Here is a 16,290-nt window from a genome sequence, read left to right on the forward strand (position 1 = left end):
GACTTTTTTAATGTTCATAATCTGCACTTAAAGGGCTTGCTCTAAAGCAGCAATAAACGCTATCTCTCTCTCTCTCTCTCTCTCTCTCTCTCTCTCTCTTTGTGTGTGCACCTGTACCGTAATATTCAAGCACAAATTTCGCGATTGTAAATATAGCATCCCCAAAAATTCGAGGGATAAAAATGCATAGATGTTTTTGCTTTAACTCAAATTATTAAACAGCTGTTGCGCTATATTTATGCAAGAAAATATGCTTGCGTCGACAATCATTTTTCTGTTCCTCGCACGTAGCGCATTACACCTGTCAATAATGGGTCAAGTTATGTAAGACACGTGTTTCGATTCGCATTATCGATGGTTATTGCGAATTGTCGAACTTACAGGCGACCGCTGACGTTGCGCATCAAAATCGCATCGACCAGCAATACCCGAATCGCATTAACTGCATTTCTATAGTTCTCTCTCAACGAAACATAAAATTGTCGCAACGATCAAATTGTTGCAACAATCATGCAACAATACATGGCGAAATGATTGCAAAGTTGATCATAATGTATTAAAGATTTGTCAGAATTTAGACGGAACATAAACGGTTTTTCACAAAACTTTTGAATATAGACATATTTTGCGTTTCTATCTGATTGTGAGGAATGGTCATTTATTCGGTGATTAAAATGCTTAACAATTATAAATATCAAATGATTTTCATTCTCATTTTAAATTCTTACGACCATTGAAATTCAATATTGCACGAGCGATTGCATCATTATACGATAACATTAGTTACCAGTCGTAAAATGATCATGTTTATTTGTGTACAATTTTGTGAGATAATAGGATTGAAAAACTGAGATATTCTTAATTAAAAGCTCGATCCGTTATAGGTAAGTAATGCCGAAAACCAATAATCAAACGCGATATTTAGGTAAAATAACAGCACTGCAACGATCTCAATAATATATCATATATTCAATAATATATCATGTATATCTTTCCTTATTCTTATAGTATTTATACTACTCCTTCCATACTCTTATGGTATTTATGCTAATGTTATATATGCTGTATTTACATATGCTATTCTTGATTTTTTTCATTTGATATTGTGCAGAGTTATAAATGACGAGCGATAAAAACATGGAGAAAACAATTTTGCTGACGTATCTAAAAACTGAAATAGATACAGATCTGAAAATAATTTTGTTGGACCAAAATAATTACATAGAAATCTCAAGTATGTTGCAAAAAGTTTTGACATTTTAACAATCAATTTAAGTATTCTACATAATTATTTTGATGTTTCAAAATTGTTCTCAAATCTTGTATCTAACTAGTTAAATTTTTAGATACTTCAGTAAAACTGTCCTTTCAGTGAAGAAATGGAAAACCTTTTATAATACAAATCAGAACAAAAGATATTCTTTAAAACGACTTCGTATTGTCTGAGTTTCTTTGTTTGTTCAAGGATCCATACGTAGACACGTATCGATAAATAGTTCTATAACATTACTGTTATATTATATAACTCGCAAATTATCAATATAAATACCCTTATCATATTTTGCTACCGAAACTGCTAAAATAAATGTTTGTTTAATTTTTTTAATACAAAACATGTACGGTTAACTCTATCCCATAATATCATGGTCATCTTTTCCCTAAAAATCAGATAAGATGGCCAATGCATACCTACTTTGTAATATTTTAATAATATTGAAGTTCTGTTAAGTGTTTTCTCTTTAATTTCGATAGTATTTGTTACTTTAAGTTTCAGTGAAAGTAATATCCCAAACATTGTTAAAAAGTAATAAAAATAAATGTATTTTTTTTCATGCATTTTAAAAAACTATTGCCATCATATCCGAGTTTATCGTACTATCTTTCTGACATATCAGAGAGATATTACTTTTTGAGAATAAATAATTTTTATACATTTTTTCGCAAGTTTTGTCATTAATTCTGAACAAGACATATCGAAAGAGTTTTGCGAGAAGTCGCAAAGTGACGTTACGTGGCGAATTACGGCGGTGCTTTAACTCACGCATGGTTGATTGTCGTGAGGTAAACGACCGGCAAAGTAGCATAAATGCCGCACGCGGATCGGCTAGCCGTCATTGACGGGGCTTCGTCCTTCATTTATGAGCGACAAGTCTCGTAGCCGACTGACCGAAAGCTCCGAATTCGGCTGGCCGATCGCTGTCGACAACGACGAGAGGATGCGCCTCACGCACTTAATTCAGCGAGGTCGACGAACTCGCTTCTTGTATAGGCCACCTTAGGGCGTCCGCTTCAGATCCGTCTCGAGGTGCATCGCACGACGTTTTTCGGTACACTTTAACGCCCCGGAGAGAACACGCTCTCCCCGTATTACTCCCGATTCGAATCCGGCTACGGCTACGGATCGTTTGCTGACCGACTGCCTCCGGAATCGATGGCGGAGGAAATCAAGCTTGAGAAATGTCAAAAAACGAACTGCACGATGAAAAGTACATATGGCTTGACATTCGTTACTTCGGTACCGTGATAATATTTCCAACCCGTCATCAATGTAGACCCGTTTGCTTGGTCAGGAAATTGATAAAGAATGAAAGACGTGAAATGAAGATTTACGTCGGGCAGCGCGTACAGAAGTAAGTCCGGTTTATCGATGTTGATGATCAATCGAATTCGCAACTTGGGTTCAAGAACCTCTTGGAGGTCTGACATGTGGAATTTGGAGGATGTCATATGTACGACAGCCGGCATCCAGACATCTTATCGATCTATCTTATATAAATAGAATTTTGATGAAGACAATTTACACTAGTTTTTATCTCTATATTATTACTTCCATTTTATTCTTATAGCGACAAGTTCACAGACGAGATGAATGACCTAAATTGGATGAAATAAATTAAAACAAGAGAAAGAAACAGAGAAAGACGAAGAGAGGAAGGGAGAAAAGAAGAAATCAAGAAGGGAATCATAGCTGTAATATCGACTAATCGATTAACATTATCAATTGAGTTCAAAGGACGCTCACAAAATGATAATTGCCAGTTCAAATATGTAATGAATGAGATCAACGAGGGACAAGTTAATAAAATAGAAGATCAATATAATTGATGATAGATTGAATCAGTTTTAGCAAGGACAATCTTAAATAATTGTCCCTAATATTATATTTTAATAAATTAAATAAAACAGTAATATATCACTTTTTTATGCTTATTCTTTTGAAACATTATTTAAACATTATCATAAAATTATTTTAATACATATATAAAAGTGAAATACATATATAAAAATGTAATACATATATAAAAATGTAATACATATATAAAAATGTAATACATATATAAAAATGTAATACATATATAAAAGTGAAAATACTACGTTTGATATACTTCACTTCTAATTAGAAGATTGTGCAGTTTGCATCTTCAGTGATATTTCTAATTTTATTATAATTATTTTATAAATATAAAACATATCGAATAGATTATACAGTTATGCTTATATTTATATTACAGTTATTAGTTTAGCATTAAAAATATTTTTAATGTTTAATATTTAAACGATTTCATACTTTTATATAAATGTCGTAATTAGAAAAAGCGACAGTAATTGGGACATTTATCCTAGTAGTTATTTTCTCGCAATTGTATTATCATAAGACTAAAATATGTTGTATCATTAAAAAAATTATTACTTTATACTGAATTTTTATTTATATAAAAATGTAAAAAATATATACATGAATGTTAATTTAAAGCATTGCGAGTAAATGTCAAAAATATAGACAATTTTTTTTTTTACATAAATCATAAGGAAAAACCATTGATAAATTAGAATAATATTTATAATTGATATCAATTTGATAGGATTTAGGAATATCTAAATAAAATAATATTATGCGAGTGTAACTTTGTTTTAGTATTCAACATCTTATATCTTTTCTTTTGAATCCATGTCATCAGATTCAAAGATTAATGTGAAAAGACAAGAAATAATTCTGCAGGCTGGAAGCAAAAGAAACGTTTGTCAAAACTGCCAAAAAAGACTATTTTCCGGCAAGGACATAATGTAACACAATGATGAATCATTACATCCTTGTTGTTTGCTAATATTAAACTGCTAATATTAAACTTGCTGGAAAACGTCCGATAATTATAATCTTTCTCTCTACTTTGGTAGTTTCTCTAAAGCGGAGGTATTTGATCTCTGTAATGCTGTTGTATTACGCAATTCATACTTGTTTGAAGAAATCGGTGGCATTCGAATGCGATGGAGCAATGTATTTATGCGCTGCGTTACGTGAAAAAATCGGTATATGACTCGATTTAACTATTATATTAAACCTATTTGAAATAAATATCGAAATAACTTAATATAAACATTGCCTGATTCTTTTAATCGAATATATTATTAATTTTGTAGACGGTCTATTAAAATATAAATGTGTAATTCATCTCTTAGTTTCATTAATTTTTAATTGTAATTATGTAATAAAACTATTATTATAATAATTAAATTATAATAATTCTTACATTATAATAGTTACAACTGAATTATATGCGATTAAGTCTTGGATTAATGGATATTAACTCACGATCATGAGTACGTATCTCGAAAGTCATTTAAGAACAAATTCTTATTTGAATAAACACAATTGTTTTTTTTTCCAGAAATTGTGGATATTCATATTATTATCTCAGAAATTGCAACAAAAAAAATAAAAAGCAGGAAACGACAAAATAGCGTTAATTAGTAAATAGTTTAGCAAAGTCGGTGTTTTGTATAGTAGACTGTATCTCTTTTTGCTTAAAAAATGCTAGTTGCAATGTTCTTGATATATTCTTTATTCACGCACTAATCATAACGTAAAAATATAAGTATAATAAAAATCGTGTGTTGCGTGTACAACGTTCATACAATATATATAATATAACTACTCTTACCAACTTAAAGGAAAAAACTAGAATAACGAACGCTTACATAGAAGGAGGCGCGAAGCCACGAAAACTCAAATGCGCAAACATACTCCCCACTTTGAAAGGTCACGGATCTTTCAAATATCAAACGAATGAACGAACGTAGCGCGCGTCGATTAGGGCAATGGTTACGATGCATCGACGCTATTGAACGAAACAAACAACAAAGGAAAAGTAAAAAATTAATCAATAACTGCTAGTAATGAATAATTTGAATGGTAAATGCGAGTTAATCCTTGGACTAGATATTAGACTGTTGAGGATCAGCTTCTTGTGGCGTTGCTTCTATTGGCAATGGACACAATTTTAACGTAACACGTCGACTCAATCCCTTAGCAGTCCTTACAGTAGCTGCTCGAGTCACTAAGTCTATTCCGGGATGTAATTCGACGACTCTACCGAGACGCCAACGGAGTGGAGGAAGATTGTCGTCCTTTATGAGCACCAAATCTCCGATCTTGAGCTTTCCTTGGTTTTCTCTCCATTTGGTGCGGCATTGCAATTCAAAAATGAATTCTTTCGACCATCGTTTCCAGAAGTTCTGTTGAATCTGCTGTATTCTTTGATATCGCGACAAACGGGATTCCTTGATATCAGTTACATTCGGGCATGGTACGGCTGTCAAAAATTTCCCCACGAGGAAATGTGCAGGAGTTTATGGCAGCACATCGTCGGGATGAGATGATAAAGGGGATAGCGGACGTGAGTTGAGAACAGACTCTATTTGCACCAGCAAGCTGTATAACTCTTCGAATGTAAGCAATGCGTCTCCCATGACACGTTTCAGGTGATACTTGGTTGATTTTATGCCTACCTCCCAAATACCTCCGAAATGCGGTGAATAGGAAGGTATGAAACTCCAATTGATCCTTTCGGATGCTAAATGACTTGCTAATTCACCTTCGTTTTTGGTGAGGAATTCTCCGAGTCGTAACAATTCGGAATGTGCTCCAACAAGGTTGGTGCCATTGCCGGATGATATTTTGTTGGGCATCCCTCGCCGTGCCACAAATCTGCGCAGAGCGAGTATGAAACCTTCGGTTGTGAGATCGGAAACCAACTCTAAATGGATGGCCTTAGTCGTCAAACACACGAATAAGCAGATGTATGATTTGTAAGTCCTACCGCCTCGTCCTTTGCGATCTTTCGTGTTGATGGGCCCGGCATAATCCACGCCAGTGTTATAAAAAGCCGGAGTCGGATTGACTCGATCCCGGTGTAGGTCGGCCATCTGAGGTGTAATCGTTCTAGGCTTGTTACGAAAACACCGTATGCAGCGCTGCACCACCTGGCGGGCTAAATTACGACCTGAGATTGTCCAGTATTGCTCCTTCATTTGCGCCAGTAACGCTTGCGGTCCGATGTGTAATAAACGCTTGTGTTCACTCTCGAACAAGAGCTTAGTCAGGTGATGTTTTGAGGAGAGTATCATCGGCTGTCTTTTGTTCAACGGAAAGTCTGAATGTCCTAGACGACCTCCTATGCGCAGCGTGCCGTCCTTATGTAAGAATGCGTTCAAGCTATATATTTTGCTTCTTGTACTCAGTGTTTTACCTTTGGATAGGATGCTTATCTCGTTCGAAAATCACTTTCGTTGTGCCAACCTTACCAATACAATTGTTGCTTGCTGTAATTCCTCCGCCGTAAAGGGACCCTTCGGTGATAATTTATGTATGGCGATATCGATATATCTCAGACAATATGCCATTATTCTGATCAATCTCTCCAGCTTGGAATAATTCGTGAACTTGATAATAGTAGGAAAATGTGTATCGTGAGATGCGACAGCTGTATGTAATGCTATTTCTTCTGTTACGGCCATGTTATCGTCTTTGTCCTCACATTGCTCAGGCCATTGCTTCTTGGGTTCTCTTAACCATTCCAACAAAGTTTTCTGTCCGCTAAAGCTTTCGGCGACACTCCTCGCGATGCCAGATCTGCTGGATTATCGGCGGATGGAACGTGTCTCCAATTTGCAATGGCGGATGATGCCTGTATGTCTACCACGCGATTGCGCACGAATGTCTGCAGCCGATATGGTTCCATCCTTATCCATCCCAAAACGATGGATGAATCACTCCAATAGTATACCTTATCAATGTTTAAACTTAGCGATGCCTTCACCTTATTCATCAACTTTACCATGAGATGTGCGGCCGTCAACTCTAATTTTGGTGTAGTCAACGCCTTTACCGGTCTTGGCGCACAACAACTGAACAAGCGTCATGCCCATTTCGTTTGTCGATCGAACATATACGCAGGTTCCATAAGCCTTTTCGCTAGCGTCTGAGAATCCATGAATCTCAATATGAAGTGGTGATGCGCAGCGAACTTGCTGCGGAATGCGTAGGTTCTTGAATGCAGCAAGCTCCTTTAGAAATTATCTCCATTCTGACTGCATTTCTGTCGGGAGCGGATCATCCCATGATAGTTTCGATCTCCACAATTGTTGCAGTATCATCTTTACGATTATGATACTAGGACCAAGCAGGCCTAATGGATCGTATATGCGAGCTATCATTGCTGATACAAAGCGCTTTGTGGGCTCCAGTCCGGGTTCCACCTCTATCTGATATACTAATTCATCTTTTGCAGAAGACCAAGATAATCCCAGCGTTTTGGTCGACTCGTTTCCTCCAATTTTGATGATGTCATGAACACAGTTTGATTTATCAATATTTGCGATTGTTTCTGGATCATTGGAAATCCATTTCCGTAACTCAAAACATCCTGCCGCCAGAATATGTGATACGTCGGTTGCCAGCCGAATTGCCTTCTCTCGTGTTGGGGCTCCGAACAATAAATCATCGACATACATGTGATCCTTTATGATGTTGGCAGCTTCAGGATATATACTCTGATGTTCCTCAGCCAGGCTAAAAAGACAGCGGATAGCGAGAAATGCACTAGCGGTCATTCCATACGTGATGGTATTAAGCTGATACTCGATGATGGGATCTTCTGGCCTTTCCCTCCAGAGAATGCGCTGAAGTGATCTTTGCGTCGGCTCAATCAATACATGGCGATACATCCTAGTTATGTCGGCACCTATGACGTATGGATGCTGCCTGAAACTCAAAAGTATAGATAAAAGTTCTCGCTGAATAGTAGGTCCCACCATTTGTAAATCATTAATTGACACGCCGGTAGATGTTGGGGATGAGGCGTTAAAAACGACCCGCAATTTGGTTGTAAGACTGCTTTCCTTTACAACCCCATGATGCGGTAGATAACAAGCAATACTGGCGGTGTTATCTTCTGCGATCTTGGTCATATGACCAAGTTCTTCATATTCGCGCAGAAAGGCTGCGTACTGGCTTCTCATTTTCTCGTCCTTCTGCAGTCTTCGCTCCAATGATTTTAGACGCCGTTCTGCTATCTCGCGGGAATCTCCCAATTCATTTATAGACGCCTTGAAGGGTATGCTGACTATGAATCGTCCCTCATTGTCTCGTTTAGTGCTTTCCGTAAAATGTATTTCGCACGCCTGTTCTTCTGAGGAGAAAAGCCGCTTTGATGGAAGCTCCTCCACTTCCCAGAATTGCTGTAAATAACATGAAAGGTCATCCTCGTGTGTAGCGATATGACATCTCGTTTCTCTTCTATGGTTGTCTCTTGATGGTAGCTTCCCTGCGACCACGTATCCCAGTTTCGTCTTGCGCAGATATGGATATTTTGCAGAGTCATCCTCGAATATATTCCAGAACAAATCGATTCCAACTAATAGATCGATTTTCTTTGGTTTATGGAAGTCCGGGTCTACCAGTGAGACGTTCGAAGATATATCCTCCCTTCGGAATTTTAATGGTTCGCTGGGCAGACGTGAGGTGATTTTGGGAACCACCATGAAAACCAGTTCTTCAAAATCGCAATGCATGGATTTGATTTTTGTTTTAGTCGTTTCGAATACTTTGCTTTCGATTTGATTTATTCCTAATACGCATATATCTGCGTTTGTAGTGCGAAGTCCTAGCTTGGCGCATATATTGGTAGTCATGAAATTGGATTGTGATCCTGAATCCAAAAGCACATTGCATTTGAGTGTCTGTCCTGCTCCGCCAACGACTTCCACCATTGCAGTGGGTAATGTAGAATGTATCGGTGTTTTGATTGCGACGTGCGTTGCTACAACCTCCTTTGCTTCGTTGTCCGATCCTTGCTTTTGTAGAGTTCGTTTTTCTTCCTCTTTCGACTTTTCGTCATTAGCAACCTCTCCCAAATGCAATAAGGTGTTATGCGACTTTCCGCATTTGCAACATTTTTGCGACTTGCAATTTATCGCTATATGACCTAACCTTAAACAATTCAGACATGCTTTCTTTGTTTTTACCTGCTCTATTCGAGCGCTTACCGACATTTCTAAAAATGACTTGCATACGAATAATGCGTGGGATTCTCCACACAGTATGCAACTTCCCTTTGTGGTGCTAGCATGCGCAAGTACCGTGGAGTTGTGTTTGCTTGTTGGTCTCGTCGATTGCGTTTCATTTGCGACTTTAACATGTTTGCCCGTTTTTTCTAGCAACTGGCATCGTTTTTCCAAAAAATTAAAAAAGCTTTGTATGTCTGGCAACTCGTCTTGTTCTATTATCTCCTTCTCCCATTCATTCTTGGAAGATGCAGCGAGCTTACCTGAAATTAGATATATTAATAGGCGATCCCATGACTCTACTGACTGTTCTAACGCCGTTAACGCGCGCATGTGACCACGCATAGCGTCTACTAATTTTCGCAAATACTCATGATTTTCCTTTAATATTTTCGGGTGTTCGACTATTTTCTCGATGTGCTTGTGTATCATTAATCCCTTGTTTTGATACCTTTTGACTAATAGCTCCCATGCTGCTTCGTAATTGGCTTCCAACACATCGAGTCCGTCAAGTACCGTTAGTGCTTCACCTGAAAGAGATCCTTGTAAATACTGAAATTTTGCAATGGTATCTATCTGCTTGTCGCTATGAATGAGCGACTTGAACATATCGTGGAATTTCGGCCATTTGTCATATGATCCATCGAATTGCGGGAGCTTCAGTTGTGTAAGCTTGATCTTGCGATATGCTGTTGCTAAACCTCGTGCTGCTAGTTCTGATTCTGCTTTGATAATTTTTCCTGTATCAGGTTTTAAATCATTGAAGCGTTTTTGTGCCTTTGCTGTCCATTCATAGAAGTTCGCTTCGAATTCGGCTCTTTGCATAAAACACTCCTCTATCGTGCTTTCATCTGTTAACTGTTCAATTTCGCCTTGACATGCGTCGTAATCTACGATTAATTCCTCGATTCTGTCGATTCGCTGCTCAAAATTTATAATTTCATGTTCTTCTATGCTATCGCGATTTTCTAGCGCCTCTAGGAATATTCGAAACGATGTGAGCTTTGCCTTCATCGCTCCTCTTTGGCGATTAAGACTTTTTAATCTCTCGTTTTTGTCGCTGTTCATGTTTGTCTAGGTATTGCCTATTATGAATTGTTATAGGTTACCCTAACCTTACTTGTGTCTTGTCGTATATGCGCTGCTATGCTATTTTGCTTCAATCCGCTACCTCCGCAGAGCCTTCGTATTTGATGCTAGCGGTGCGTCAATAGCCTTGCTGTCTACTCGTGTTTTTGTTTGTACCTATGAGGGCTTGCTTCCAGATTCTTGCGAGTCTTTGTCTAATCCGGCTCGATTCGACCAATATGTTTTGTATAGTAGACTGTATCTCTTTTTGCGTAAAAAATGCTAGTTGCAATGTTCTTGATATATTCTTTATTCACGCACTAATCATAACGTAAAAATATAAGTATAATAAAAATCGTGTGTTGCGTGTACAACGTTCATACAATATGTATAATATAACTACTCTTGCCAACTTAAAGGAAAAAACTAGAATAACGGACGCTTACATAGAAGGAGGCGCGAAGCCACGAAAACTCAAATGCGCAAACAGTCGGTATATTTAAACTCAATAATTTGAAAACAAATTTGAAAAAAACTATGAGTCAACGCAAGATGTATATTGCTAATATTAAAATTTAATAATATAATTTTAAATAAAAACGTTTCAACCTACATTAGGTTACCTTCAGTATAGTTAATAAATTTAAATAAAAATACAAATAGAGTCATATTATCTATAAACATCTATATGATTGTCTTTTACCTTTTTAACATATGATTGATAAAATTAAAGCTAATATATATATAACCTATTAACATGATTGAAAATTTCAGCTCGTAATTCCACAATTCATCCTTGAGTGATAATTAAGTTCTTATAGAGAGTAAAGACTCCACTTTGCTAAATGTCATTTTGCAATTTTGACTTGATGATCCGTAATCTCATCATTGTCGTCAGTAAAATGTTAAATTTAATTGTCAGCTGTATAAAATATTAAATTTAATTGTCAATTATATATAAATTATAAAATTGATGTAATAGTATTGTTGAATAAATGGCGAATGAGACGCCACGGGCATGTGCCCACCACACGTGCCACCGGGTATTCCGTCAGTGGCGATGTGGTCGAGAAAAGAAATTCGACTTCTCTCTTAGTTCAATTAACTTTATTTGTCGTTCACCGGATACAAACTGTACTGAATATCAAAGGAGTCACACGTCGAAAACAAGCGTCTCGAGATTTCGTTGTTTGCCGGTGCAGTTACAGACTTACTCTTCGTACGCGAGAGCACTTTACGTCCGCTCTAATAATACGTATCGCGCCGAAAGTAACTAGGCATACGATCACAACGCGAGATCGCGCACGGCGCGAAATATAATCCTACTTGGACGGAAAATAATACATGTGGCTTATGTCTTAAACCACGAAAACGTAAATAAAATAATGAAGGTTACAATAATTATTATACGTAATAAGTATTAAATTAAATATTAAATTTAATTATCAACTTTATATAAATTATAAAATTGATGTACCTAATAGTAAATTTAAGAAGTAATTAAATTAAAGACTGGATAGACCAATGCCTTGATGTCATTCAAAACAGACATTCTTTTTCATCACGGATACGTGGATAATATTTTCACTGCAATCGCATCCTTTAAAATTGACGATTGACGATTTAATTCTTTTCACCACGCTTACAATTTACAATAGAAGTAGGTGGGAACAAATTAAATTTCCTAAATATTACTTTTATGAAAAAAGACAATTACTTCATTTTCGATTTATACCAAAAATCAAGTTTCTCAGACAGATTCTTAAATCTTTATTCAAACCATTCAACCTCACAAAAAATTGGAATAATCATTACTTTAAAAGTTGACAGAGCAACTTCTTCTTTAGGAATAAAAGTGTTTTTCTCGAAATAGTTCAAAATTCGCAGATCGTAAATTGACGATGGCAGGTTGGATGCTAAAAAAAAATGTAAGCCCGGAGACATGGACTCAGTATAGTACTCCGCGCGCTGTAGAGGGGCCCAACGTCCGGAGCACGCGCTCGAGTCACGTGCCTTTCGCGAGAGGCGACAATTCACCTGCGACAATAACAACGCAACACGTGGTAAGTGGAACCACATGACAGAGCGCTCGCGCGATTATTCATTATGCCATTCAGATCGATCCTCTTACGCGCTCTCGTTCCTTTCCTTTCACATAAGCTTTTTGAGCCTCTCGTTCCGATGAATCGTCACACCAAGATTCCTACTCTTGATACACGAATAATGACGCTGTAGGAGGAATGGAATAATAATCGGGGATGAGCCGCTTAAGCTCATCAAGGATAAACCACTGTCAAAACAGCCGTTTATATTTTTGTTATCCATTATGCTGCAACTATATTTTAAATATTACATAACGCATGTAACATTGTTTTGTATTAAGAAAGAAATTTCTCTCGTAGAATGTCATTAATCATCTAACGCAATGAGTAAATTCAGGCTTACATTGTAATTTTATTAGATCGTAAGTAACGCGAAGCCTTGTTTTCTCTTCAGTTCTTAGTTGAACTTTGCGACAATATCTCATTATTAACAGATTAGTTAATCGTGTAATCGTGGATCTCGTCTCTTCACGCTAATATAGAGTAGGTTAGAATGACTGCTATAAACATTGGTTTATGCTTTATTAGCGAACGTTAAAGTTAGCGCACTCGTATTATATTTCTTTCTATGGACAGCGCGTACTCGTTGCCACATGTAATGATCAAGAGTACCGTAATATCCGTTATACACAGCAATGCATCGACTCTTGACATTCCCCGTAATCGCCGGCCACAATTTGGAACCAATTATAAGCGAAAAAACATTTGTAAACACTACTATGCTGAACTTCAACTTGAAGCGTACCATTCGTAATTGTAGCATGCCATTCGATGAATAAAATCAAAACAATCGAAAAGCAATAGATAATATTTTATCAACAAAACTATAATAGTAAAATGCGCACCATTTATATCTGCCTTTAATTATTGACTTACTTGAAATATATTTGCTACTGCTGCATGAAACTATCTATAGTTTACATTACGATATTACTAAATGATTTTTGTAAATAAAAATTTTAATTTACTTAAAATTCAGTTATTTAAAACAGTTTTTCAAAACTTTTCAATTATATATAGATCGATAAAACATATAATGAAAGCAATAAGTGACAGAAAATATCAAACTAAGACTCCGTTTTATTGTTAAAAGATGTCTTTAATGAGCTCGTAAATTTCTTTCTTATGTACGCGTGATGAATGAGAGAAAAAAGGATCTCTCTTGTACATGTTCCGCCTTAGTAAGGTGAATTGAATCGGCGAGCGGTCAATGCTCGACTGACCCCACCAACAGTAAAAGTGACAAACGTGGTCCGTTCGTCGAAACCAGCCGAGGACTCAATTCTCGATTCCGTTCTCTCAGCTTATTATCGACTATTCTTCGTATCGAACGGCACTCGATGCACCGTCTTACGGGTTTTTATATATTATTTCTCAACTTTTTTTAGCGCACTTGCCGAATCAGTTCACACAAACAATAATTAACAATTTATGTTAATAATTGCTCTTGAAGATTTGACAACAGAAAGACAAGTGAGCCAAAGAGAAAAAAGAAATCGCGTTCTATAATTGAGACATATATTAAAAAATAAGAAATTACTTGATTTCTATCCTCCAAAAATAGCGATTTTTAAAAGAAGTGTAACTTCTTTAAAAATAATCACAATGAGATGATTTAAAAAATATTTTAAAACTTGAAGTCATTGCTCTTTTCATCAATATAATTTATCAATAAAATCAATAATTTATATAACAATATAACTGATTTTTACAAAGCTAATACATGTATAAAAATAGAGATCTGTTAAATCTTGAAATTTTTTAGGTACTTTGCAAAGGAACGCGAATTAAAAATCGCACATAAATGTAGTTTGCAGCTTTAATTTTTCTCTTCAAATTTTAAAATACTTATCATCTATTATTTTTGTTATGTATTAACTTTGTTGAAAATTGTCTAAACAGATGATCTTTTAATTTTTAGCAAAGTGATAAAGTCAAAAAAATATCAGGTATTATTAATGAAATTTTATAATATACATAGTAAATTTGTATTAATAATGTAAAATATATTAATAAAAATAATCATCTGATAAAATTGCCTCTGAAACTAGACATTTCATTCATGCATGCATCTGAAATACGTAAATATCAGTTATCTCGATAAATTTGAGAGCTTCTGTACCCTGTAATATTGTGTTGTTTAGCACACGAACGGACTGCCGCGTTATTTCGCATTTTTGCGCGAGAACTGAGAACTGGAAAATAACCGTAGCTGTATTCAACGATCTCTCTGAGAAAATAAATATTCAGCCAGTAGAAGAAACGCGCGCTATAACGACGAGGCCATGTTGCAAAACTGGAACAGGAAAACCCGACGTGGAAAATTGTCGTAAGAGAGCGAGAGGACGAGCGCGGTACGGCACTATAAGGGGACAGCTTGAGAATTGCGTCGGGGTGATTGGCAGAGATTGGCGCTGTAACGAGATCGAAATGTCAACGAGAGTCTCGCGAACAGGAAACCTCGTACGTATCTCACGAGGAAATGCTCGTGTCTCTTTCGTCAGGGGCGCATCCACCCTCTCGCGAGTCGAAGTGAGTTTTTATAGCATTCAATTGCTGTCCTTCACTTGTATTTCTATTAAAAATACAAAGTGAGAGAACATGGATAGGCTACACAAGAGAAGTCGGTCCGGTCTCAAATGCATCTTCTGAGAAAACACTCCATGTATTTTGCACCCCGTGTATACAACCTCATTCTAAAATTAAAATAGACAGATGTAACTACATTCTATATGTTACTCAGTAAACCACTAGCAGTAACATAACATCAATTATACAATTTTACACTGAATGTAAGTACCTGTTATGTACAATATGTATTAGATTACATTCATGTGTTCAGTGTGAAATTATAACGTTTTATGTTAGTGTTAGTTGGTGTTTACTGGATATTCAAAGAATTTTTATTAATAATAGATCTCTATTAATAATAGAAATAAACTAATATTTTGTTATAACGACTAATAATCATGGAGAACGTAAAAGAAAAACCATAAGCACAGTTTCTTTCTACATCGAGTGAAATCAAAACTTCTTGATACGTTGAGAAAGAAACAATCGCAGAAGAAACTAATTTTTTTTGCTAAATCAAAAAGATTAATCAGCGGTTTTAGATTAGAGGGTCGATCCGCTCCTGTGACCAGTTTACACTGATCGATCGGTATGCGACGTACTGCGCACTGGCTTTTACGATCGCACGATCCGAACCTTCGAAAGGACATTGACCCGCAGGTACTGTGTACCAAGTGTTGTATGCACACGTATGCATTGTGCGTAAGCTGGTGACGCAGAAGAGAGACAAGTATTGAACTAATTAATAACATTGCAACACACACATACATACACTATCCTAGAAATTACCAACGTAATATTTAGTAATCTGATTATAAGACTCACAGAGAATCAATCTTCTTCTTTTCATTGTGACGTTATTTGTTATATTATATTCACAATTATCCAATCAACACTAACTAAAAGTGTATATATATATACATAAAACAACCTTTTAATGTTATAAATCATAACTTAAAATAAAACTGAATGAATATGCATAAAAAATATATATTAATAAAAAGTAGATATGATAGATGTTTCGATTCTTGATTTGGGTTCTCTTCAGTATAAAATTAATAAAATTAACAAAAACTATTGAGTTTTTGTTAATTTTACTTACATACTTAATGAACACAGTAGAGTTGTCCAAAAAGATAAAATTGATGTGAAAAATAAAATTAGACAAGAAATATTGTGAATATAATGTTCAGAAATAAAAATTTGA

The 16,290-nt window shown here is 36.0% G+C and overlaps 2 protein-coding genes across 2 annotated transcripts; both read right to left on the reverse strand.

Moving 5' to 3' along the window:
- Nucleotides 1-5,214: 5,214 nt before the first annotated feature.
- On the reverse strand, nucleotides 5,215-6,795 carry LOC108782025 (uncharacterized). The gene is made up of 3 exons (XM_018550175.1): nucleotides 6,583-6,795; nucleotides 5,799-6,471; nucleotides 5,215-5,591 (listed from the first exon to the last, which is right to left on the reverse strand). The coding sequence occupies exons 1-3, from the start codon at nucleotides 6,793-6,795 to the stop codon at nucleotides 5,215-5,217; spliced, it is 1,263 nt and encodes a 420-aa protein (XP_018405677.1).
- A 50-nt stretch (nucleotides 6,796-6,845) lies between these two features.
- On the reverse strand, nucleotides 6,846-10,410 carry LOC108782026 (uncharacterized). Its single transcript, XM_018550176.1, has 2 exons — nucleotides 7,370-10,410; nucleotides 6,846-7,185 (listed from the first exon to the last, which is right to left on the reverse strand). The coding sequence occupies exons 1-2, from the start codon at nucleotides 10,408-10,410 to the stop codon at nucleotides 6,846-6,848; spliced, it is 3,381 nt and encodes a 1,126-aa protein (XP_018405678.1).
- Between the last annotated feature and the right edge of the window lie 5,880 nt (nucleotides 10,411-16,290).

This window comes from Cyphomyrmex costatus, unplaced genomic scaffold, assembly GCF_001594065.2.
Source record: "Cyphomyrmex costatus isolate MS0001 unplaced genomic scaffold, Ccosl1.0 scaffold961, whole genome shotgun sequence".
NCBI lineage: Eukaryota > Metazoa > Arthropoda > Insecta > Hymenoptera > Formicidae > Cyphomyrmex > Cyphomyrmex costatus.

What these genes read in the sequence shown, in the direction of transcription:
- LOC108782025 (XM_018550175.1), bottom strand. Translation starts at nt 6,795, where the DNA reads ATGGCCGTAACAGAAGAAATAGCATTACATACAGCTGTCGCATCTCAC. An exon ending in AGCAAGCAACAATTGTATTG is followed by an intron (nt 6,472 to 6,582) that starts GTAAGGTTGGCA and finishes TTCTTACATAAG; the next exon opens with GACGGCACGCTGCGCATAGG. An exon ending in CTATTCACCGCATTTCGGAG is followed by an intron (nt 5,592 to 5,798) that starts GTATTTGGGAGG and finishes AATTTTTGACAG; the next exon opens with CCGTACCATGCCCGAATGTA.
- LOC108782026 (XM_018550176.1), bottom strand. Translation starts at nt 10,410, where the DNA reads ATGAACAGCGACAAAAACGAGAGATTAAAAAGTCTTAATCGCCAAAGA. An exon ending in CCGCTCCCGACAGAAATGCA is followed by an intron (nt 7,186 to 7,369) that starts GTCAGAATGGAG and finishes ACGCTTGTTCAG; the next exon opens with TTGTTGTGCGCCAAGACCGG.